Source organism: Sphaerodactylus townsendi, linkage group LG07 (genome assembly GCF_021028975.2).
Source record: "Sphaerodactylus townsendi isolate TG3544 linkage group LG07, MPM_Stown_v2.3, whole genome shotgun sequence".
Taxonomy (NCBI): Eukaryota; Metazoa; Chordata; class Lepidosauria; order Squamata; family Sphaerodactylidae; genus Sphaerodactylus; species Sphaerodactylus townsendi.
In genome coordinates this window covers 9,446,924-9,472,018 of record NC_059431.1, presented here as the reverse complement: position 1 = coordinate 9,472,018, position 25,095 = coordinate 9,446,924, and the positions used below count along the sequence as shown (strand labels likewise).

General features: G+C 45.5%; 1 protein-coding gene across 1 annotated transcript in view; it reads right to left on the bottom strand.

Moving 5' to 3' along the window:
* Positions 1-8,939: 8,939 nt before the first annotated feature.
* Positions 8,940-25,095, bottom strand: part of SETBP1 (SET binding protein 1) — a 291,370-nt gene continuing 275,214 nt past the window's right edge. Inside the window, 2 exon segments of the mRNA XM_048503805.1 lie at positions 8,940-9,744; positions 21,054-21,227. Coding sequence (XP_048359762.1) covers positions 9,209-9,744; positions 21,054-21,227 — 710 coding nt within the window. The 3' untranslated portion in view covers positions 8,940-9,208.

Here is a 25,095-nt window from a genome sequence, read left to right as displayed (position 1 = left end):
CAGCAATGTGCGCAATGTGAATACAGTTGAAGAGCTTTCCTCCGTACAAAACTGAATGGAGTCTGAGCCAGTGGTGGAATCCAGAAATTTTAGTAACAGGTTCCCATGGTGGTGGGATTCAAACTGTGGCGTAGTGCCAATGGGGCTGGGCGGGGCATTCTGGGGGTGTGGTCGGGCATTCTGGGGGCGTGGTCGGGCATTCCTGGGAGGGGCTGTGGCAAGGACGCAGCCGCTGCGCCGGTCCTTGGGTGGGAAACGAATGCATGAAGGCGCAGGCTGCCACGCACAACGGTGCACCTCCTGCTAGACTGCTTCAATTTCTGCACGCTACTGCTGAGAGGAGGGGCATAACTAAGGCAAAAATCACATGGCAAAATCACCCATTAGTAACCCCCTCTTGGCACACACAAATAATTAGTAACCTACTCTTGGGAACCTATGAGAACCTGCTGGATCCCACCTCTGGTCTGAGCCCCCCAGAGCATGCACGGAAATGCCTGAGTGGAAAGGTGACACACACAGGATCAGGCCCTGTACAACCTGCTAATAGACGCGCAAATCGATTGTTAGGAAATAGTGTCTGAAGGCTCTATCTGTAGGCCTTAACCCCTTGTAGAGTATTAGAACTGTTCACTGGCAATATGTATTCGAGTCAGGGGCGTAGCTAGGGAAAATGGAGCCCGGTGCAAAATCTGAGTTTCGCTGCCCCCCCATGTTTGTTTGTGGGGGTTTTTTTTTGCATTTTTTTGTGTTTTTCCAGTTTTAGGCCTGCAGGTGGCGCAGTTTTAGGCTAGCAGCATCAAAATTTCAGGGCATCTTTAGGAGACTCTCCTGATGATACCAGCCAGGTTTGGTGAAGTTTGGTTCAGGGCGTCCAAAGTTATGGACTCTCAAAGGCGTAGCCCCCACCTCCTATTAGCTCCCACTGGAAACAATTGGGGGCATCCCCTTTGGGAGTCCATAACTTTGGACCCCTGGAACCAAACCTCACCTAAATTGGGTGGTATCATCAGGCGAGTCCCCCGAAAACTTTCTGAAATTTTGGTGCTGTTAGCCGAAAAACTGCGCCCCCTGCAGCCCAAAAACTGAAAAACACTAAAAAATACAAAAAACAAACCTGAAATATTTGCTGCTCCCCTAGGCGTGCGCCCGGTGCAACACGCACCCCCGGTCCCCTTGTAGCTCCACCTCTGATTAAAGTCTGGCTGCTGGATTGGGCTGGGATGCATCCATGGCTCCATAGTTGAGTGTGTGCTTTGCATGCAGGTTTCCAGTTGAATTCCTGGAAGCTCCAATTAACAGCCCCTCTGTTTAAGAGGTGCTGGAAAAGACCAAGACTGTGGGAAGAGCCACAGACACTCCAAGTGGATAATATTGACCTAGGTGGACCGATGGTGTTCCTTTGTATAAGGCAACGTCGCAAATAGTCCTGGCCGGCTTGCAAAACCAGCCTTCAATCTGTGACATGTGCACATTAGGGTGAATCGCGGCCAATCCAAGCACATAATATTGATCTAGAATGGACCAATGGTGTTGCTTGGAATAAGGCAACTTTGCATATAGCCCTGGCTGGCTTGCAAAGAAGGTGTTTGATCTGTGATGCGGGGAAGAATTAGGACTAATAAAAGGAAACACTTCTTCACGCAACATATGAATGGTGTTTGGAATATGGTGCCACAGGAGGTGGTGATGGCCACTCACCTGGATAGCTTTAAAAGGGGCTTGGACAGATTTATGGAGGAGAAGTCGATTTATGGCTACCAATCTTGATCCTCTTTGATCTGAGATTGCAAATGCCTTAACAGTCCAGGTGCTCGGGAGCAACAGCCGCAGAAGGCCCTTGCTTTCACATCCTGCATGTGAGTTCCCAAAGGCACCTGGTGGGCCACTGCGAGTAGCAGAGAGCTGGACTAGATGGACTCTAGTCTGATCCAGCTGGCTTGTTCTTATGTTCTTATGTCCATTCACATATGCATGCTAGGTGAATCATGGCCAATTAGAGTAGGTGATGTTGACCGCAGAATGGACCAATGGTGTTGCTTGGAATAAGCCAACTTTGCATATAGCTCTGGCTGGCTTGCAGACGCAGCGTTAGATCTGTGATGGTTGACTCAACGTTATTTATTTATTTTTATTTATTTATTTTTGAGGCTTTTATACCGCCCCATCCCCGAAGGGCTCTGGGCGGTGTCCAACAAATAAAAGCAACAATACAGGATAGTTAAAAACATTAACAGGCAGCAACAATTAAACAATAATCGTCAAGAAAGTGAAAATATAAATGGGGTCCAACATCTTCATTTTAAGATTCCCTCCCCACCCCCCTAAGGGAGGCATGGTGGCCCCGTTGGATGACAAATGACCTAGATGTCAGGGTCAGACGAGGGACAAACAGGGAGGGGAGGGGGGCACCACGTCAGAGGCTAGTTCCTCCAAAGGCCCGGCGGAACAGCTCCGTCTTACTGGCCCTGCGGAACTCACCAAGGTCCCGCAGGGCCCGGACAGCTGGAGGAAGAGCGTTATTGCTTGTCATTTGAATTCATGGATTGAGGGCCATATGTGTGTCAACTGTTCTGGGTTCGAGTCAACAGGTGAAGGAGCAGGCACCCTTCTGAACCCAACACCTTTCCAGATTTCCCACCATTGTTGAAGAACTGGGTTCACACTGTTTAACAATAAACCATTTCATTTTGAAAGACCTTAAAAAAGGGAACTAAAGCCCAGATTTACCCATGACCACATAAGAGCGCGGGAGAGTGCATGCGTGCATTTGTATCCCCAAAGCTATTAAACCCGTCGGTGATGCGAACCAGATGGAAAACAGGACAAAAGAATTCACAACTCATAGTAGACTGAATTGAATTCCTTTAATTTCACACAATGAATAACATATGAATAGGATTAACTTTTTTTCCCTTTTCTGGTATTTTTTTTTATTTAATAGTTAAGTGCTCTATACTGTGCTAACCTGATTTGGTAGCGAAAACGGGAGCTTTCCTTTTTAGAAAAAAATGTTTAAAAACCAACATCTAAAATCATGAGAGAGCATGACCTTTCCGCATGCCAGATGTACCTAACCCTCCAATAACAGCAACTCCGTATCCATTTTGTTTTAAATGTACAAAAATGCTTCATGAATAAAAACCGTTACAAAAAGAACATTTCAAACAAATGTACAAGGTTGTTTTTTTTGTCTTGCTTTCTATATTCAATAAAATACAAATACATTTTTGTTTTGCTCTAAAATATGTTTACATACAATCAAAGAACATGCAAATTACACGTTAAAAAAGGCTTTTAGAAACCACTTATGAGTACAAACTAAAAAGTAGCCAGCTTATAGAACAATCTTGTGCCCCTTTTCTTTTTTGTAGGATTTTTTTGTTTAATTTTTGAAATACAGTATATACATATTTAACGCTTTGTGTGCATTCATTATTAACTATTTAAGAAACAGCTTTTCAAAAAAATAAACAACCCAATCAACAGGGGCTTGTACCTTTTATCCACACTGACAAAATTGACAGCTCTTTTCCTTTAATTCTCGTCTGTCCTATTCTTTCCTTGGCTGAAATGTGCTTCTAATTAACCACCCCGATCCGAAGAATTGCTGCACTAGCTATTTAAGAACTTGGGAGACATGCTAACTACAAGGCTTCAAATAATGACGTCATACCAGCAGTGCGAACACAAATGCCAGTTTAGGATTGGGGTGCAAATCAGAAGAAATGGTTGCGTCGTACTGTTTTTATCCTTCTGGGCAGGGGAGGCATATACAACAACGAAAAATTGAACCCTTCCGTCAGCAACAGGCCGAGTCCTGCAGGACATTCCCACGGGAGAACCAAAGGGTATGTGCTCACCAGAATACAGACCTTGGAAAGATCTTGGCTCCGGGTTTTGGTTGAAAAGCTATGGCTCAGTGGTAGAACATCAGCTTTGCCTGCCAAAAGTCTCATGTTCGATATCTGGCATCTCCCGTTGGAGGGATCAGGTGACAGGAGAGAATCCTCCAGGTGACCCTGGTTCAGTAAGAGAAGCAGAGGCGTAACTCCAAGGGGGCAGAGGGGGGGCGACGCACCGGGTGCGTGCCCGTCGGGATGTGGTGGGGGTGTTCCAGGGCAGGGGCGAAAGAAGCTACGCCTCTGAGGAAAAGACACGGACCCTGATGGACCAAGGGTCTCATTCAACAGAGGCAGCTTTATGCTCTACCTGAAATGATTAAATTTCAGAGTAGGAACGGTTGGAGCCCACAGCATCTTTAAGCCTATAGTTACTGTGATGCCCCCAAATGCAAACGTTTTTAGAGCAAGTTTTGTTTTCAGTTATATTGTGGAAGAATGGAAGTTCAATTGCTTCCATGTTTCTTTTTATATTTCCATGACACTTTCCACTGTGATTGGTTTTTATCGGGGCCTTCTTTCCTCTGGCAAGGAACGGGGTACATGTCAACATGATGTCATTCATTAATATATTAGCATTCAACAGGCACATTAATATATTAATTCCCTGATCCACAAAGGAAGTTCCACATGTGGAAAGGTCCCAGTTACTCAGAACCCTCTCACAATACTGCTGGGGTGGAATTGTGTCAAGGACTGAAACCTAATCCTTGCTTATTTTCAGACCAAATGTTTGAACAATGCTCAGTTTTGATGAGGGTACATGAAGAATTTAAACATTTCTTGTGTGTGTGTGAGAGAGAGAGGTGGGGAGGGAGGGAGTTTAAGGGGAGGATAAAAAAAATCCTGAAATATTCTTGCATAATACCTCAAGTTGTGAAAATAGACCATGTGCATGTAATGCATTCCTTTATCATATTCTTGTCAGCGACTTGTATCGATAGGTTACATGGCATGCAAAACACTAATTTCTCTTGCCATTTTATAGCGTTGCTTTGCCCCCATGTGGTAATATTTCCGACCCAGATGAGATCAGCAGAAGTATGTTTCAGTCTCTGGTCCAACAGCTAACCGTGGATCAAAGTTTTACATTGCTCTCTTGATGTTTTGTTTGCCAATTTTTGTGGGAAAAAACCCAAAAAATCTTGAAATCTATCTTGTGTGGCTTAGATTTCAAGATTTTGGGGGTTTTTTTCCCACAGAAATCTTGTGTGGCTTCCCGTGATTTCTTCTGTGGGGAGGGGAAGAATCCACCTTGAAGCCAATGGATTTAACATGTCTTTGACATATCTCAGAATGCAAGGTTCTTCACTTCTTCAACACATGCATCTTCCGTGTAATTTCAGACCATTAGTCTGTCAAGTTCAATACTGTCTATTCTGAATGGGAGTGGCTTTCCAAGGTCAGAGGTCAAGGGATTGTCAAAGGCTTTCATGGCTGGAATCAACTGGCTACTTCGGGTTTTCTGGGCTGTGTGGCCATAATCTGGGAGTTTTTGCTCCCATATGGCTATACAATTATCCTGTGGAACCTATATTCATTGCAATGGTAGATACATGAGATGGCATTTGGTAGGTCTGCATGTTTCTGGTACCCCATACAAATCCAAAGTAAGCGTAAGGGTGCTGTGTGGACAGAAGTTAGCCCATCCCTTTGGTTAATTTCAACACAGACATAAAAAGGGGATGCCCGCAAAGTATTTCCCAATAATGAGGAGAATGGGTAAACTTGCTTGAATTTGGAAACTTGGGCCTATGCTGGAGCACGCGCGTCAGCTCAGGGGGAGTAGTCTGAATGGCAACTTTTGGAGGATTTTAAATGGGCTTAGGGTGGTTTCTGAGAGCAAAGAAGGGATCATGTGGGCTGTCTATATTTTCCCAGAGAACGGGATGTCAGGTGACACAACGCCAGCTGTCAAGTTAACCTAATTGCCCGCTTGCGTCCCTCAGACGACGCCTGCAAGATCGCAGCTCAGCACCATGGCCTGATGAATCAGCCTGTGAGCAGCAGTGGCGTAGGAGGTTAAGAGCTCGTGCATCTAATCTGGAGGAACCGGGTCGGATTCCCGGCTCTGCCGCCTGAGCTGTGGAGGCTTATCTGGGGAATTCCGATTAGCCTGTGCACTCCCACACACGCCAGCTGGGTGACCTTGGGCTAGTCACAGCTTCTCGGAGCTCTCTCAGCCCCACCCACCTCACAGGGTGCTTGTTGTGAGGGGGAAAGGGCGAGGAGATTGTCAGCCCCTTGGAGTCTCCTGCAGGAGAGAAAGGGGGGATACAAATCCAAACTCTTCTTCTTCTTCCATCCTTAAAAATCCCAGTTGTTTGTCTGTTTTAAGTGCCATCAAGTTCCAACTCATGGCGACCCTTCGAATCAATGTCCTCCAAGACATCCTATCAGTAACAGCCTTGCTCAGTTAGGAAGGCGCTCCCAAGGGTGATCACCACTGCACAAAGGATTATCGGCTGCCCTCTCCCCTCCTTGGAAGAAATCTATAATGCCCGAAGCCTAAAGAAAGCCCAAAATATTCCGAGGGACCCGTCTCATCCAGCACACTCTCTTTTTAAACTGCTACCATCTGGCAGACGATACAGGGCCCTCAGAACTAGGACCAAGAGGCTTAGAGACAGCTTCTACTCTAGAGCTGTGGCTATGTTGAACTCCGCTGCTTCATATTGATGTATTTGGGGCTGTGTAGGGATGGGTGGAGGATGATGATGTATGAGTCTGAAATTGTGTGCATCGAGGAATGCTGCTGTAAATTTCGTTGTGCGTGCACAATGACAATAAAATGCTTATGCTTATGCGCAGTGAAAGCTTAGCCCTAGGCTGGCCTGTTCTTGTCAGTCCTCAGAAGCTAAGTGGGGTCAGCCCTGGTTAGAATTTAGGTGGGTGACTTCCAAGGAATACCAGGGTTGTGACATGGAGGCAGGCAATGGTGAATTCACCTCTGAACGTATCTTATCTTGAAAACCCTACAGGGTTGCCACAAATCAGTTGTGAATTAACGGCATGCGCGCGCGCACATCAACACACGATAGAGCATTGTGGTGAGGCCGAGAGCTAGCACATTTCTGGGTTAACTTGGTTGATCCTAATCAAAAGAATTGTTATTGATTTTTGTCTTCGTTTTGGATTTTGCATGAACCATACAACGTTTCCAACTGACAAATAAGCGACAGGAAAGAAACACGTAAGAATTGAGGTGTGGTCAGGGGTTGGGTTTCTTTTTAGTAACGCTCGGAAGACTCTACGAATCATGAGATTTGTTTTCACATCAGATTGGCGAATTACTGCATTGTGCCTTCCTTATCTCTCTAACTACCGCGGACCTATACAAGGATACTCGGAACAAATTTACGAAGCAAAGGAAAGAGACCGGTTAGTCCTTGTTTAAAATTTCAACGACTGACTTTTGATTTTCTTTCAGAAGAATGCATTATCGCTGCAATGTAACAGTACATTCTTTACGAATCTTTGCATTTCAGTTCAACAATTTCGCTTCAACCAAAAGAACAGCGACTACTGATTATTCTTGTTTTGGCTAAGGAAATGCTTCAGATACAGATATATAGATATATCCAAGCTTAAAAAAATACTGGTGGCTAAAAGTACACTTTGAATTTGAACTGGACGATTGAAACTGACGATTGGAAAAAAGACGATTCGTCACACACAGTTTTGTGTCCCATGCAGAATGATTCCCTTCATATTTTTTTTAAATAATTACATTATGTACAAAAGAAAAAAAATTACTTTTTTTCGGTTTATTAAGGCAACCACAACTTGGAAAAAAATCTGTCCAAAGTGGCATTAATACGACTGCAGTGGCGATACCCTTTGAACGTTTCAATTATTATTATTATTATTATTTTAGATAAGAACACTTATTCTGTTATTTCAATTTCAACATTTTGCCAAGAAATGACATAATTTTTGTTTTCCCTCGAGTTTCGTTCGCTGTGTGGATTATTATTTTTTTAAACTACCTACGCTGTTGTCTTTATTTTGTTTTTTGTTTTTTTTTAAAATCAAGGCATTTATACTGCTTGGATTCCAAACCTGCGATGAATTTTGCACCCAGGGTTTCTACTGGCTTGGCATTTTAGGCAAAATTTATGCAGGCGTTGGTAAGCTCTTGATAACATCGCTAAGGGGAGTGCCAAGTCACTATGTTGGAAGGTTTGATATGTCTGAGAGAGATTGAGTTTTGCTTTTGATGTGAAACCCCGAGGCCCCTTCCGCAAGTGTAGAATAATGCATTTTTAATCCACTTTCACAATTGTTTGCAAGTGGATTTGGCTATTTTGCTCAGTAAAATCCAGCTGCAAAGTAGATTGAAAGCGTATTATTCTGCATGTGCGGAAGGGGCCTAAGCTATTCCGTTGCTTTCTAGGAGAGTGCTCTTTTCTCAGGAGAGCAGTGCTCTTGTAATATTGCCTCCTGCACTCACCCATCTGCTTACTTGCATCATATTATTGAGACAAGGTGGGGGGAAAACTGTCAAATTCCAAACTAGTGAGTCAGATCTCTTGGGATCCAGTTGGCCGAAATTCGGCAAAGGTCTTTTTTTTTTAAAACCACCCCTATAAAACAAAAAGGCAAATATTGTCAAAGCAGATTAAAACCAAGTGAACAGCTGAGGAATTCACACACACTTTTAGTTGTTGTTGAAAAGCAAAAGTTCACCTCCAGTTACCATTGTGAGGATTGCCAACGTTTTTACTGGCCAAGGCTCTTGTGCCTTTAAAATAGCCAAGGGAGGGAGAACTTTCATCGGACATGAGTTTTCCCCCTGTGACTCTGTACCAGTTGAAGAAGCTGGCCCTGCTCCATTATCCCTCACCATCACATCAGTCAAAGAAGCAAGGACCTCTGTTCAGAACGACATTGACAATTCTCATATGGATGCTGCCAGTCCCCGCTGCGTATGAATCTCTAGCGACTTTGAGTGAACCCCCTTATCCTTGGAGAGACACAAACCACACCGCAGATTTGTAGCAGAAACTCCGTGAAGCAGATAATTACTCCTTTTCGGGGGGAAAATCTCCCTCTGTACCCTCTCTTGCTATCAACCTAAGGGCTAATGCCAAAGATGTGTCATTATTGTAATTATTATTATTATTATTATTATTATTATTACTGGTTGTTCCTAGCTGAACTCATCAGGGCTCTGTGTTACTGAAATACAGAGCAAATCTGATTCCGTGGAAGGCGTCGAGCAGACCTGCCTAATTCCGGGTGCCGGGCTGTGGTCCCGGGGCGCTAGCTAGCCGGCACTGTCCTCAGATCGGCCAAGTCTGCAACTAGGGAAGGCATTCATTTTCGCTTCCTCTACATTTCCGATGCCTCTTGACTTTCACTTCATCTTCCTCTGGATGCTGCTGCGATTTGTTTTTTCGTTTTCCCGCTCTGGCTGTCCGTGGAGAGGGAGGTGGCGGCGGGGGAGGCTGTGTGGTCTCTCGGGCCATATGTATTACGGCCTCAATGGTGGCCGTGATTGTATCTTGACTGGCTGCTTGTTCCAATATTAAAGGGTTGAGCGTGAATCTTTGACCACGCTTGCATGGCAGGTCAACACATTTTTCCAAAACTGGCATTTGGTCTCTGGAATCCTCGTCAAAGGAGAGGGGTTGCTTGCGGGGACGCCCTCTCCTCTTTTTGACAAAGTTATTGCCCGTCTTTGATTGTCTCTGCAGCCGCTTGGCTTTCAGGATTTTGTTGACGTGATCCAAGTTCTTCTTTGTGGAAAGGATCTTGGTGTAGTCACACATCTTGCGCACTTCGCACTGGATCGCTTCGATTTCGCAGCGCTTGAAGCGTTTCTTTAATGGCGAGAGGGCTGCAGGGCGAGAGAAAATTGTGATTGCATTTTTGGAGTCAACAGGATTGTCAGAGATTGTCAAGAAGACTGCAGAAATATCATTAATGCAGGACTGATAGAAAGATTCCCTAGAGCCCCTTCCATATATGCAGAATAATGTGCTTTCATTCCACTTTGCAGCTGGATTTTACTGTGCGAAATAGTCAAACCCACTTGCAAACAATTGTGAAAGTGGATTGAAAGTGCATTATTCTGCATGTGCGGAAGGGGCCCAGGACTAGAGATTATGAATAACAGTGGAAAGATGGAAAACGGCATACAATACAGAGAAATATTACAGTATCTCATGTCTTGAAAACCTTGCAGTTTGCTATGAGTCTGCTGTGACTTGAAGGTGCCAAAAAATCCCAAAATTTACAGATAGTATGTGAAGTGGCTAACAGTTCAAGTACAAGCACACATAACAAATAAAGCGATCCTTTCAACAACAACAACAACAAACAACAACAACCCCATCTATATATATAAAAATCTATCAGTGCATTTTTCTGCTGACAGGTAATCTCCCAAACTACTGGACTGATTGCTTTGAAATTTTCACACAATGTTGCATTTGCGTGCAGCCAGGTTTCCATACTGTTTCCACACCTCCTGTTGTGTACATGTCACAACTGTGCCCGTTATTGTGTACATGCCACACCTGTGACAGTTGGAACCAACCAGCCGCAACAGCGCCATCTGCTGGCCGTCAAAGCAACACCCTCTGATACAAGGGAACCAACCATGCCTTCCTTGCAAACCGCTGCCATCTGGAGTGAAACAGATGGGGCCTGCCATCTGGACATGGCCCACCCACTCTAGCGGAGGAAGGGGAAGGTGAGGGAGAGTCCGGGGGTTTGCTGGACCAAACACTCTGAAATTTGAACACTACGTAGCTCATGCCTCCCAGTGTGTTTTCAGCTAGGTAATTTGCCTGCAAGGGAATGGATTGAAAGGGACAGGTCCAGCCACCTGGACATGGCCCACCCACCCTAGCAGAAGAAGGGGAACTTTAGGGAGGGACGGGGTGGGTTGCCATGCAAGAGAACAGGAGAGAGGGAGGGGAGAGAGAGGCCCCTTGTCCCTCCCCTCCCTTACAAGCATTGTGCAATGACACATGTTCGAATCGTTCGCTTCCCCTTTTCTTTCTTTTCCACTTCACCAGACTTAGCCACAGCAACGCGTGGCCGGGCCCGCTAGTTCTTTGTAAAGAATTTCAAAGGGTTGCCTTGTTAGTCTGAGTAGAGAGCCAGATTGGTGTTGTGGTTAAGAGCAGGTGCACTCTAATCTGGAGAACCGGGTTTGATTCCCTGCTCTGCCACGTAAGATGTGAAGGCTTATCTGGTGAACCAGATTAGCTTGTGCATTCCAACACATGCCAGCTGGGTGATGATGGGTTAGTCACAGTTCTTTGGAGCTCTCTCAGCCCCACCCACCTCACAGGGTGTCTGACTCTTCCTACAAAGTTTCCTTCCTGTTTATTTCATTTTGTAGGAAGCGCCAGAGTCAAATATTATTATACACGTAATGCTTTGAGAGTTTTGCATACTAGAGCTATAAGTGAGTAATACCCCCCTTTGTTGTTTAACTTTATTTAGACATTATTCAAATTCTGTTTGTAGTATTTCACTTCTTGACTCCTAGGAATTGGGCCATTGAAAGGATTCCGAAACCAAACGCACCGGAGTTTGGTCAGCCCAAACCCAAACATGATTGTGAAACTATGATAAATTATTTACAAGGTGTTAACATTTGTATTATTTACATTGTAAGCTGATAGCATTATTTGGTTTAGAAGTTTCAAGGAGAACTTTTGCATGTATGAGAACATATGAATTTTTGGTATAAAGATTTACAATGCATTGCTGTCTCGGGACAAGCACGTTAGCCTTCAGGGTGTAAAAGTGGTCTGTCTGTAAATACCTTTTAAGAAAGGCAGTATTTTCCTCACCTCTGTTCCCCAACCTATTAGCCCTTGAGTGCCCCATCCTGGGTGTAGGTGGGATTAGAAGAAGAAGAAGAAGAGTTGCGATTTATATCCCCCTTTTCTCTCCTGCAGGAGACTCAAAGGGGCTTACAATCTCCTTGCCCTTCCCCCCTCACAACAAACACCCTGTGAGGTGGGTGGGGCTGAGAGAGCTCCGAGAAGCTGTGACTAGTCCAAGGTCACCCAGCTGGCGTGTGTGGGAGTGCACAGGCTAATCTGAATTCCCCAGATAAGCCTCCACAGCTCAGGCGGCAGAGATGGGAATCAAACCCGGTTCCTCCAGATTAGATACACGAGCTCTTAACCTCCTACGCCACTGCTGGTAATTACAAGTGAGTTCCTTGATTCACTCTTTCTAGGAGTCCAAATTCTGGGAGATCACCCCATTCTCCAAGGAGCTCAGAAGACTTATATGGTCATACACTCAAATCAACCTTTAAAGATAATAGCTGGTTTCATGGTGAATTTCATGGTGGGATAGATATCTGAGCTTCAGCCTCCGGCCTGGTCCAAGCTCCACATCATACAGTCTCACTAAGAAAGCGGAAGTCCAGAACTCAATGGCCCAGGCCAGACATATCTGGTAAGATGTCAGAAGTTAAGCAGGGTCAGATCTGGTTCATAGTAGACCATCAGGAAGCCCAGGGTTGGTATGCAGAGCCAGACCATGGCAAATCTCCTGCAAAGATCTCTGGCCTTGAAAACCCCACGGGCCTCGCTGTCGGTTGACTGCAACCAGATGGCCCGTCCCCAGAGGTGTGATCCAGCAGGTTCTCACCAGTTCCCGAGAGTGGGTTACTAATTATTTGTGTGTGCCGAGAGGGGGTTGCTAATTGGGTCTGCTTTTAAGTTAGAAATTCCATTAGGTCCAAAAATCATGAAGTCCTGTTGTTTCCTATGTGGCTGGTTAGCGAAGGTAGAAAACGGGATCATTCCCCCTGTTGGGCTGTTTTCAAAACATGTTTTAGAAATATGGTCAAGTTCCTTGTTTAAGGAAAGTATCCGTCTTTTGATTTCTAGAAACAAAATTAAGTATTTGAAAGTATTAAGTATTTGACAGGCAGTCAATTAGAGGACAGTTGTTTCTGTTGGCAGTAGACGATAGGACTTGCTATAATGAGTTTAAATTATGGACAGAAAGATACCAGCTGGAAATTAGGAACTTTTTTTTTACAGTAAGAGTTTTTTACAGTAACAGAGAAATTATTAATGCCCCGCTCCCGGAATGCCCGGCCACGCCCCCGTTGTGCCCCGCCCATCCCCATTGGCGCTATGCCACTGTTTGAATCCCACCACCATGGGAACCTGTTACTAAAATTTTTGGATCCCACCACTGCCCGTCCCACCATTAATACTTCTCTTCCCAAGATGTCCATATGCAGGAAATTTGTAGTACGTCCGCCTTGCAAAATCAGGAGAGCAACAACAAAAGTGGGTCGGCTACACTTTGACAGTGTGTCCCACCCCAAACAAGTTTGAGAGAAGGACATACGAAGAGCTCGGCTGGGTCAAACCATCTGGTTTAGCGTCTTCTTTCACAGGGTGGCTGACCAGATTCCAGAGCCAGCAAGGCACGATGGTTAAAAGGGATGGACTCTAATCTGGAGCACCGGGATTGATTCCCCACGGAGTGCGGAAACACACGAGTGGCAGACTCTTATCGGGCTAACTGGATTTATTTCGCTGCTCCTAGAAGAAGAGTTTGGATTTATATCCCCCCTTTCTCTCCTGCAGGAGACTCAAAAGGGCTTACAATCTCCTTGCCCTTCCCCCCTCACAACAAACACCCTGTGAGGTGGGTGGGGCTGAGAGAGCCCCGAGAAGCTGTGACTAGCCGAAGGTCACCCAGCTGGCATGTGTGGGAATGCACAGGCTAACCTGAATTCCCCAGATAAGCCTCCACAGCTCAGGGGCAGAGCGGGGAATCAAACCCGGTTCCTCCAGATTAGATACATGAGCTCTTAACCTCCTATGCCACTGCTGCTCCTGTGAGTGACCTTGAGCTGTGAGTGACCTTGAGCTAGTCACAGTTATCTCAGAACTCTCTCAGCCCCCCCCCCCCCACCTCAGAAGGTGTCTGTTGTGGGGAGGGGAAGAGAAAGGAGTTTGTCAGCCACTCTGAGCCTCCTTACAAGAAAGCAAGCAAGGCAGAAATCCAAACTCTTCTTCTCCATGCAGATGGGGCCCACCTCAGAAACTGGTCAGCAGAGAAGCAGGGTAGCAGCCAGAGAAGGCAGTGAGGCTTCAACTGTGAACAGAGATACTTGAAAGAACCAGTTGAAGAGCTGATCGAAGGAGAATTTCATCATTCAGGGAGCAGAGAAGGGAAGAGAGCTCTCACGTGTTGTGTTTCCGTTCAGGAGAAGGGTGCGCCTCACAGGCACTGTTCCTGTCTAATTGAGCAGTGGCTGGGTCTGCCATCCAAATGTTGAGGAATTTTATTGAAAACTGAAGGTGTTAATGAGGCTAGGAGATGGTGTCGTGGATATCCTGTAATTAACTGAAAATGCTTTGACAGGAGGAGGAGGAGGAGGAGGAGGAGGAGGAAGAAGAAGAAGAGGAAGAAGAGGAAGAGGAAGAGGAAGAGGAAGAGGAAGAAGAAGAGGAGGAGGAGGGGGGGTTGTGGCTCAAACCAAACGGAAAAAAAACTTCAGGCCAGCTACTGAAACAGCCGTGCCTTCTATAGCCTTTCGCTCGGGCCATGTGTGGCACAAGTTGCCGTCTTCATACAACTGCGTCAGGGCTCAGCCAGCTGCACCCAGCCCACACCTTCCCAGGTATATTGGGTTGTGTCCATCGCTTTCCAAAAAGAAGAAGAACAGGAGGAGGAGGAGGAGGAGTTTGGATTTATACCCCACCTTTCTCTCCTGTAACTCAAGGTGGCTTACAAGCTCCTTAAGAACATAAGAACAAGCCAGCTGGATCAGACCAGAGTCCATCTAGTCCAGCTCTCTGCTACTCGCAGTGGCCCACCAGGTGCCATTGGGAGCTCACAGGCAGGATGTGAAAGCAACGGCCTTCTGAGGCTGTTGCTCCCGAGCACCTGGACAGTTAAGGCCTTTGCAATCTCAGATCAAGGAGGATCAAGATTGGTAGCCATAAATCAACTTCTCCTCCATAAATCTGTCCAAGGCCTTTTTAAAGCTATCCAGGTTAGTGGCCATCACCCCCTCCTGTGGCAGCATATTCCAAACACCAATCACACGTTGCGTGAAGAAGTGTTTCCTTTTATTAGTCCTAATTCTTCCCCCCAGCATTTTCAATGTATGCCCCCTGGTTCTAGTATTGTGAGAAAGAGAGAAAAATTTCTCCCTGTCAACATTTTCGACCCCATGCATAATTTTATAGACTTCAATCCTATCCCCCCTCAGACGTCTCCTCTCCAAACGAGAGTCCCAAACGCTGCAGCCTCTCCTCATAAGGAAGGTGCTCCAGTCCCTCAATCATCCTCGTTGCCGTTCTCTGCACTTTTTCTATGTCTTCAATATCCTTTTTGAATATCCTTTCCCTTCCTCTCCCCACAACAGACACCTTGTGAGGTAGTTGGGGCTGAGAGAGTCCTGAGAGAACTGTGACTAGCCCTAGGTCACCCAGCAGGAATGCAGGAGTGCGGAAACCCATCTGGTCCACCAGATAAGCCTCTGCCACTCAGGCGGAGGAGCGGGGAATCAAACGCGGTTCTCCAGATCTGCTCTTAACTACTACACCACGCTGGGAGATGGTGCCTTTGATAAAGCTACACGGGAGTTTGTAGAAGACACAGCTCAGTCACCCTCCTCTGAAAGCCCGTAGATGCAGGCAAAATGTTAAGAGCAAAAACTACTAGACCACGGCCACACAGCCTGGAAAACCCACAATAGCCAGTTCCTCAGGGTAGTGTGTGTCTTGCACAAGGGGTTTTTAAATGTTTTCTTGGGCTTGTTTACAATTAATGAGAACCAGACTTTGGGAAGCTGGACACGCAGATCCTTATTTATATGAGCGAATATGTCTGTATTTTGTTTGTGACTCATTCCTGCTTCTTGTCTTGTAACTTGGGTTTGTTTAAACAAATTCCTTTCAGAGGCCAAGGATCATGGCAGCGCATAAGCCGATTGTGTACAAAAACAAAAATTAAAGGCAACGGCGCGGAGTTTCGTTTGCTGATGTTTTTGATATGAAACTTTCCAAAAGAGGATGAGTGTGTGGGGTATTTCCCCCCCCCCCATCAGATACATTATCTCTCGAAAGGACTTGAAGGCAGCATTTATTCTTCCGACGCAGCGAGAGTGAATTAGATTGTGAACCGTTAATCTAGCCAGTAGTCGATAAACGAACTCTTTTAGAAATCTTGGCTGCCGCTGGAACACTTCAGGGATCGCTCCAACAGGAAGGTCTGATGTTGTAAACAGTCACGAAATGAAATCGACTTTAACGAAATGTTTTTTAATCCTTTACTGGAATCAGAGCCTACGTTTTTGTGGGTCTCCTGGTTTCGTAAGGCGGATGTAGTGCAAATTTCCTGTATGTGGACATCTCAGACAGAGAAGCATATGGTGGAAAGTCCCATCTTGAGGAAGTCAACTGATGGCAAAGCCGTAGGGTTTCCAAGGCCAGAGATCTTTGCAGGTGATCTGCCTTGGTCTAGCTCTGCATAGTGACCCTGGGATTCCTGGTGGTCTCCCGTCCAATTATGAACCAGGTCTAACCCTGCCAAACCTCCGAGATCTGACCAGATATGAAGCAAGCCTTTATTGGCATAAACAGCAGTACAACAATAATAAAAAATGGATTAAAAAGCATATACAATACAGGAAATACATGTTAGGACGAAGGAAATCTACTGGCGTTTAGTAATTTCCAGGAGAAAGTCTGCCACTATCATACAGAGAGAAGGATCAGGGTTGTCCAACAAGTAGTGTAATCTAATTAAATCGGGGAGATCGGGTAAATGTAAAGGAGTAAAATTCACATACTTGGATCTGATTTCCTTGAATCTGAGACAGTGTAGTAATTGGTGGGCCAGAGATTCAACTGAGCCATTGTTACATGGGCACAATCTTTTAGCCTTTTCTTGCTTATTAAATCTGCCATGTAACAAGGCAGAAGGCATAACATTAAACCTGGCGAGCATTATGGCTCTCCTTTGAACAGGGTTTATTAAGCAATACAGGTAGTGTGCCAAGTGGCCCCGTTCAAATGGGAGAGAAAAATACAGGGGGGAGCACGTTTTCTTGGCTGCAGTGATTAGGGTAGAGAACTCTCTATCCAGTAGTTGAACTTTTAATTTCCTATAAGCTTCTGAATAGGACAAAGGGCAAAGTGAATCCACTGACTGTCCAATAGAGGCAATTTTTTCTTCAATTATGGAAAACCAGGGGACTGATCAGATATGGCTGGCCTGGGCCATTCAGTTCTGAACTTCTGCTTTCTTAGTGAGACAGTATGACGAAGGGGTTGGATCAGGGCAGAGGCTGACACTCAGATACCTATCCTGCTATGAAGTTCACCAGTTATTTCTGTTTAACTTATCTTTAAAGGTTGATTTGAATGGAGGGCTGTATATGCTTCCCTGAGGATCTTGGAAGGAGCCGCTATTTTGAAAGAGAGAAAAAAGGCGGGAAACTCTGACCTACTCTCCCCTCGCAATCATAAATCAGACGACAGAGACAAAAACAGAGACAAAAAGAAAAGAGTGAGTGTGAGAACAAAAGTGAAAGTGCCTAGCCAAACGTGCTCTCCCTTGAGAGGCAGGAAAAATAGTGAATAAGATGGCTCCTAGACCTCTGGGAGGAAGTGACAAAAAAGTCTTCCTGCCTCCCAGACAGAAGGGGTTGGAATCACCCATTCCAAGAAGTCCTTCGCCTCCAGAAGAATGAGTGAGCTGCCAGGATTTTGACTCCTAAGAAGAGGGAGTCAAGGAACCCATTAGCATTCCGATCCCACCTACAATAATCCCACCTCGTACATACGAGACCGTCTGGCCCCATATGTCCCACGTCGGTCTCTGCGTTCAGCAGAGGCCAATTTGCTGGTGATCCCCGCCCCCTCTATGATGCAGCTGGCCTTCACTAGGGCCAGGGCTTTTACGGCCCTGGCCCCTGCCTGGTGGAATGCTCTCCCTCCAGCTGTCCGGGCCCTGCGGGACCTTAATGAGTTCCGCAGGGCCTGCAAGACTGAGTTATTCCACCGGGCCTTTGGGGAGACCAGCTGCTGATGTGTGTGCCCGAAAACTATCTAAGGCCCACTGTTCCCCTCTTAAGAGGAGTTTTAATAGTCGGATGCCATCTATATTTTAATTGATTTATGATAATTGAACGCTGTATTTTAACTTTTAACTTTGTATCTATTTTGTTTTCCACTTGTCTTGCTAGTGTTGTAAACCGCCCTGAGCCCTCCTGGGGAGGGCGGTATATAAGTGGAACAATAAATAAATAAAATAAATAAATAAAGGGAAGGCCCACATTCAAAGGGAGTAAACTTCTGAATCCCAGTGCCAGGAGTCAACATCAGGAGAAGGCCTTGGCCTCTATCCCCTTCTGCTGGACCTCCAGAGGAACTGGTTGGCCACTGTGTGAGACAGGGTACTGGATTAGATGGACCACTGGTATGATCCAGCAGGGCTCTCTTTAGGTTCTTATCTATTTGCAGAGGAGGAGGGATTGCTCACGGTCTCCATCCTTCTCTGAAGAGCCCCAGTGGCAAATACTTCAGCTATGGTTGCTGATTTTTTATCCAGCCACACTTCAGTCTGCCTTGCAGAACCAAGTAGCAATTCAGCAAACAAGAGCTAGATTTGTGTCCAGTACCAACCTACAGACCTGCAAAATTGTTGGGGTATGAACTTCGAGAGACAAAAGTCCCATCGTCAGGTTGATTCCGCACGGAAAAAATGAACAACAGGTTGCAGATGTTATAAAGGAACCCTTTCGCACCTTCGCATGGAGACACTTCTTTTTTTGTTATTTCCCACAACACATGTGTAGCTACACAGGCATGCAGAGATCAGCCCCCGCAGCCATGCCGATCGTTCCACAATCCAATCGGCTGCACCTACGTAGCTGCGCATGTGCAACATGCAAAATAGAAGAAAAAGGGGTCTCCCTGCAATGGCAGGGCAATGGCAGGCGGATTCTCTCTGACTGTGGACGGCGTGGTGGAAGAGAGAGAAATAAAGAACCTCCTTTCTGGCCGTTCGTGCTGGAGTTGCTGGTTTAGCGATTTTTGAAAATCCTGGGTTGAGGGAAATAGAACGGGGCAGGCTTGTTTTGGGGGTGGGACCTGTGCGAAATCCCCCTCCCCCAAGCAGTTTGTATTGCTGTGTTGTCGCAGGCTTTCGTAGACAGATTCAACTGGTTGTTGTGGGTTTTCTGGGCTGTGTGGCTGTGGTCCGGTAGATTATTCCTAACGTTTTGCCTGCATCGTGGCTGGCATCTTCAGAAGTGTATGACAGAGAGAAGTCTGTTACAGAGGTGTATCACAGAAAGAGGCGAGTAACAAGACTTCTCCCTGTGATACACCTCTGAAGATGCCAGCCACAGATGCAGGCAAAACGTTAGGAACAAGATCTACCAGACATGAGAATACCAAAATTGTAACATTCTCAAAATCGTGGAAGCCATCAGCATGGTCTATCAATGGGGACAGAATTGACCAAGTCAAAAGTTTCAACTACTTGGGAATCCGTTTCCAATATAATCTGAATTGGATCGAGCAGTGCAAGCATATCTCCCTCTCCACCAATCAGTGCGCAGCAGCAATTAGGCGGTTCTTCTACTCTCAAGGGGGACAATGCGTCCCAGCAGCTGTGAGAACCTTTGATGGCAGACTGATTCCAAAAGCCTTGTATGGCGCCCCAATCTGGCTAAATCATAAACTGAAGCTTCTTCAGTCTATACAATCTAGTTTTTTTCTCAAACTACTTGGAATTTCGAACAGCGTGTCATATCTCTCTTTATGTTCGGAATTAGGTCTAAATCTTCTCGAAACTCGTATATGGCTCTCCTCGCTTCGATACTGGCTGCGCCTCCACTTTTGATCAGAACAGGACAGCCTAACTAAGCGAATGCTTTTGGATCCCTACCTCTCCACTTGGAGTCTCCTGATTAAGACTAAAATTAATTCGTCAGGCTTCGCTTTAGATTTCTTCATAAACATGGACAAAGCGCGAATAGTCAAACTTCTGTCGCTAAGGCTACTAGACGCTGAAAACCAACTGCTTTCTACTCAGTACATGAAGGGCATTCTACCTGAGGGCTTCGCCCCTTCAGTAAAGGGCTACTGAGGTATTTATACAATATATTTTCACTGTACCTCTGACGTGCCTTAATGCTAGGCCAACTGAACATCCTACCCTCAGCAGTCCTGAGCGGCAGATTTCTCCAGATCGCATACCAACAAAGAACGTGTCCCTGCTCACAAAAAGTCCCTGCTCACAAAAAGTCATCGAAACAATCGAGCCCGTCCGCATAGATTGCAAACTATATGCTTCATTTAGAAGACAATATATAGACCCATATATTGAGAACTATGCCTACTCATCAGACAAGGTCAAATCTTTCTATCTGCTTTGTGATCAATATCCTCAGAGATCCCTAGATGTTGCCAAATTCTTGGCGCTGGCACAACAGATTCGCCACAGATTTCAGTTTATTTATTTATTGTTTTAACTGCTGATAATGTCTGAACCTACTTATTTTAACTTGATTCTCCTCAACCTCTCTGTTGTATTTTCAACTCATGCCAATAAAAGGTTGTTGTTGTTGATGATGATGATGAAGAAGAAGAGTTTGGATTTATATCCCCCCTTTCTCTCCTGCAGGAGACTCAAAGGGGCTTACAATCTCCTTGCCCTTCCCCCCTCACAACAAACACCCTGTGAGGTAGGTGGGGCTGAGAGAGCTCTGAGAAGCTGTGACTAGCCCAAGGTCACCCAGCTGGTGTGTGTGGGAGTGCACAGGCTAATCTGAATTCCCCAGATAAGCCTCCACAGCTCAGGTGGCAGAGCTGGGAATGAAACCCGGTTCCTCCAGATTAGATACACGAGCTCTTAACCTCCTACGCCACTGATGATGAAAATCTACCAGACCACGGCCACACAGCCTGGAAAACCCACCACAACCAGTTTGTTATGCGTTATATTTGCCCTGTGAGAAATTCAATTTTGATTCTCTTGGACCCTTCATTAGAGTTTTGACTCAAAAAAAGCTTATACTCTCAAAAAATCTTGATGGTATCTTGTTGGTCTACTGGACTTGACTCTAGCACGTCTGCTGCAGACCAACCCAGGTTCCCTCTTAAACGATCCAGCACCCTGAGTTACCTGCTTCAGAGGCCGTTGCTGTTGATGAAGGTAAGCGGGATAATACTGGAGTCGAAGTCATCGCGACGCTGTCGAGAGCTGCCGGTTTCCGGCGGGTCATCACAGCAGAAGCCGAACCCTCATTTTTATGATGAAGGGAAATCTGGTCCACTTTGAGATGGGAACCGGCGAGTCCTGACGAAGGAAAAGACAAACAAGGGTACTTATTAAAAAGAGGTAGGGAAGAAAAAAACAACACAAAACCGCTGTCTTTGATAAACACCCTGCTGAGTATCAAAAGAAAGCCGACCTTCCCGGCATTCCTTGCTTGTAAATGTGCTTCTAATACCAGCAAGGATTATGAATTTCTTTTTATTGGGTTTTTTGTTCATTTTGCCTCGGGACATCACATAAACATTGAATCCGAGCCAACGCATTATTGTCTCGCAAGTCTATTTTTAAGACAATATATGAGGAAAGATTCTAATCACATCTCTATTTGGAGTCATTTTCTCAGGCGTCTCTCTCCACCCTCGTATCTATCACACAATAACAAAGACGAGAACGGACAAGAATATCATTATCGTCCAGCCGTTTACCCTCAAGCACAGTCCTAAGCGCCTGGATGGCAGAACAGACAAAGTCCCAGTGCACAAGCAATGCATCTGACAGCTACTCCACTATGTATGTTCGCCGGTCTTGTATCTGATGCCTAAATTATACAGGAATGGAAGAGAAGCCCGGTTGGGTTGGGCCCGTGGTATATCTTTCCCCAAAATCCTGTTTCACGTCATGGTCAGCCAGTAGCCTCAGAGGGCTAACAGTGAACAGAGATTACCTTCTACCACTGGTATTTAGAGCTTTACTGCCTCTGGACATTTGGTCATGGTTAGAAGCCCCTGACAGATTTATTCTTCATGAAGTTGTTCGATCCCTTTTAAAGCCAGAGGAAGTCAACAGCAAACCACGTCTGCTTCCCAGTCGCCTTGAAAGCTGCTTGCCGTGGTTGCCATAAGTGAGTTGGGACCTGGCCACTCTTGCAGACATACTTGAGGCCCTTACAGGAGCAGCAGTGGCGTAGGAGGTTAAGAGCTCATGTATCTAATCTGGAGGAACCGGGTTTGATTCCCAGCTCTGCCGCCTGAGCTGTGGAGGCTTATCTGGGAAATTCAGATTAGCCTGTACACTCCCACACATGCCAGCTGGGTGACCTTGGGCTAGTCACAGCTTCTCGGAGCTCTCTCAGCCCCACCTACCTCACAGGGTGTTTGTTGTGAGGGGGGAAGGGCAAGGAGATTGTAAGCCCCTTTGAGTCTCCTGCAGGAGAGAATGGGGGGATATAAATCCAAACTCTTCTTCTTCTTACTACATCCACTGAACGAGAATTCCACAATAAGGCTACTCACTGAGTAAAGAAGTATTGCATTTTGTCTGTCTCATATCTAATGCTTTGCTGGGAGAAGCAGTACTGTGAAATATCACTGTACGCCAAATCTCTCCCCGTTTCCTTTTCCTGTAATACTAATGAGGATGACAATTACAACAATAAATAAATAAGGTTTTCAGAAAGAGTGGCTCAGTTCAGATGTATGTAAATAAGCCTTGGACATTTTTAGTTTTTATCTGTTAAAATGTTAAGATAGCTGTAAGGTTAACTGTAATATGCAAAAAAAATATCATCCTCTGTACGTATTTAGCTATGTAGATCCCATCCCTTCAGTTCCCTGAATACTTGGGGACAGAGAAGACTTTTAACTTGAAATGTTTAGTTGCATCCTTCATTTGATAGAATGGTTCAGCTGCGGCTTTCTGCGTTTTGCAAAGCTAACCCCAATTATGAGAGCCAAAGGCCCCTTCCACATGAGCAGAATAATGCACTTTCAATCCACTTTCACAATTGTTTGCAATTGGATTTTGCTATTCCACACAGTAAAATCTAGCTGCAAAGTGGACTGAAAGTGAATTATTCTGCATATGCAGAATGCACCAGAGTGGGGTAGTGGTTAGGAATGGTGGAGAAACAGGTTTGATTCCCCACTCCTCCACATGAGTGGCAGACTCTTTGCTGTTGAACTGAAATTTGTTTCGACGCTCCTCCACATGAAACTTGTTGGGCCTTCACAGTTCTCTCAGGACTCTCTCAGTCCTACCTACCTCACAAGGTGTCTGTTGTGGGGAGAGGAAGGGAAAGGAGTTTGTAAGCCACCTTGAGTTTCCTTACAGGAGAGAAAATCAGAGTATAAATCCAAACTCTTCCTCCTCTTCTTCTTAATTTTGGTGGGTGACACTGAGTTCTAGTATTACAGAAGTGGGAGAAAAGTTCTCTCAATCCACTATCTCCACACTAGTTGTAAAGTAATAAACCTCTATCATGTCCCCTTTAGTTATTTTTTTCTTTTTTTTGGGGGGGGGGTACACTGAAAAGTCCTCTTTCTCACAGGAAAGGAATAACCATTTATTCTTCTGTATGCTACCCAACGAACTCAAAATGGGGTTATCTGTACAACAACCTTGTGAAGTGGCTCAGATTGAGAGATTGACCCAAGATCACTCGGTGCACTTCCAGGCTCAGCAAAGATTTGTACCAGCACCTCTTTGGTCCAGGACTAACGCTCCAATTTGTCACAGCGCACCAACTCTTCCAACATAACGAAGACTTTACAAATCTCCTCTTCTGTGTCAGGGTAAGTAAAAACAGGTTGCCCGCTTTTACAAAATAATGCCGTCTTCACTGTGCTCTCCCCAAGTGGGAGCACAGTGCCGAACCCAGAGGGTCAGCAGAGGAGTCAAGGATAAACACGGTAGTTCTGTGCCAAGACCAAGTGGCAACCAACAGCTTGGGCCAGAATCTGAGGATCAAACTGGAAGGGACCACAGCAAACCCACCCCAATGTTATGTAAAACAAGATCGACAAGGGTACATGGATGAAGGGTGTCGAATTCTCCCTCAAAAGCCACAGATCTTCTCCCTGCAGCTCCTCTTCTCTTGCCTGGTTGATGGAAAACGGACATCAGCATCAGACTGGGAGAATGTGCACCAAAGACCGAGGAGGCCGCGACTGCCTTTAAAAATGATACCTTCCCCGATCCCTGTTTTCATCGTCGTAGGGGCGGAGTTACACGAAGTTACATTTACTAGCTTGTAGCCTATCTTTCTTTTCTGCTCGTGTAAGAAAATTCCACAAAGCAGGAGGTGAGTGTCAGTAATCTCCCCCAACCCACTGCAGAGTTGACATTTTCCCTTCATGGGGTGCTGAACTGGAGCCCAATTTTGGGGGCATGGGAATCGGCATTAAAAGATATGGATGTTCTCTAATAAAAGTGCAGCCTTTGTTGGGCTGCCGATAGATAGATAGATAGATAGATAGATAGATAGATAGATAGATAGATAGATAGATAGATAGATAGATAGATAGATAGATAGATAGATAGATAGATAGATAGATAGATAGATAGATAGATAGATAGATAGATAGATAGATAGATAGTAGTAGTAGCAGCAAGTACAAACAGAGGCACAACTCAGTGGCCAAGGTGCTCCACTGGAATTTATGTAAGAATTACAACATGGGGTCAGCTAAAAACTGGTTGGAATATCACCCAGTCATGGAAAATGAGAAGGTCAAGATCTTGTGGACTTTTGAATCCAAATGGACAAAGTGTTGGAACATTAACACCCTGGGCATCACAGTGATCAAGGATAAGAAAGTGACCATCATCGACGTAGCAATACCTGGTGACAGCAGGGTCACTGAAAAAGAACACGTGAAGGTCACTAAAGACCACAATTTGAAAATCAAGATTCGGCAGCTATGGCACAAACCAGTTGAGGTCATCCCAGTGGTAATCAGCACCCTGGGAGCCATTCCGAAAACACCAGGGCAGCACTTGAAACATCTTCAAGTCGACAAAATTAACAACTGTCAGATTCAGATGGCAGACCTGCTGGGATCCGCACGAATACTACATCGATACATTACAACTTCCTAGGCCTCTGGGTGAGGCTCAAATTGTAATGAAACGCCAACAGCCAGCTCAAGAACTGGCAGCTGTGAAATTAAAC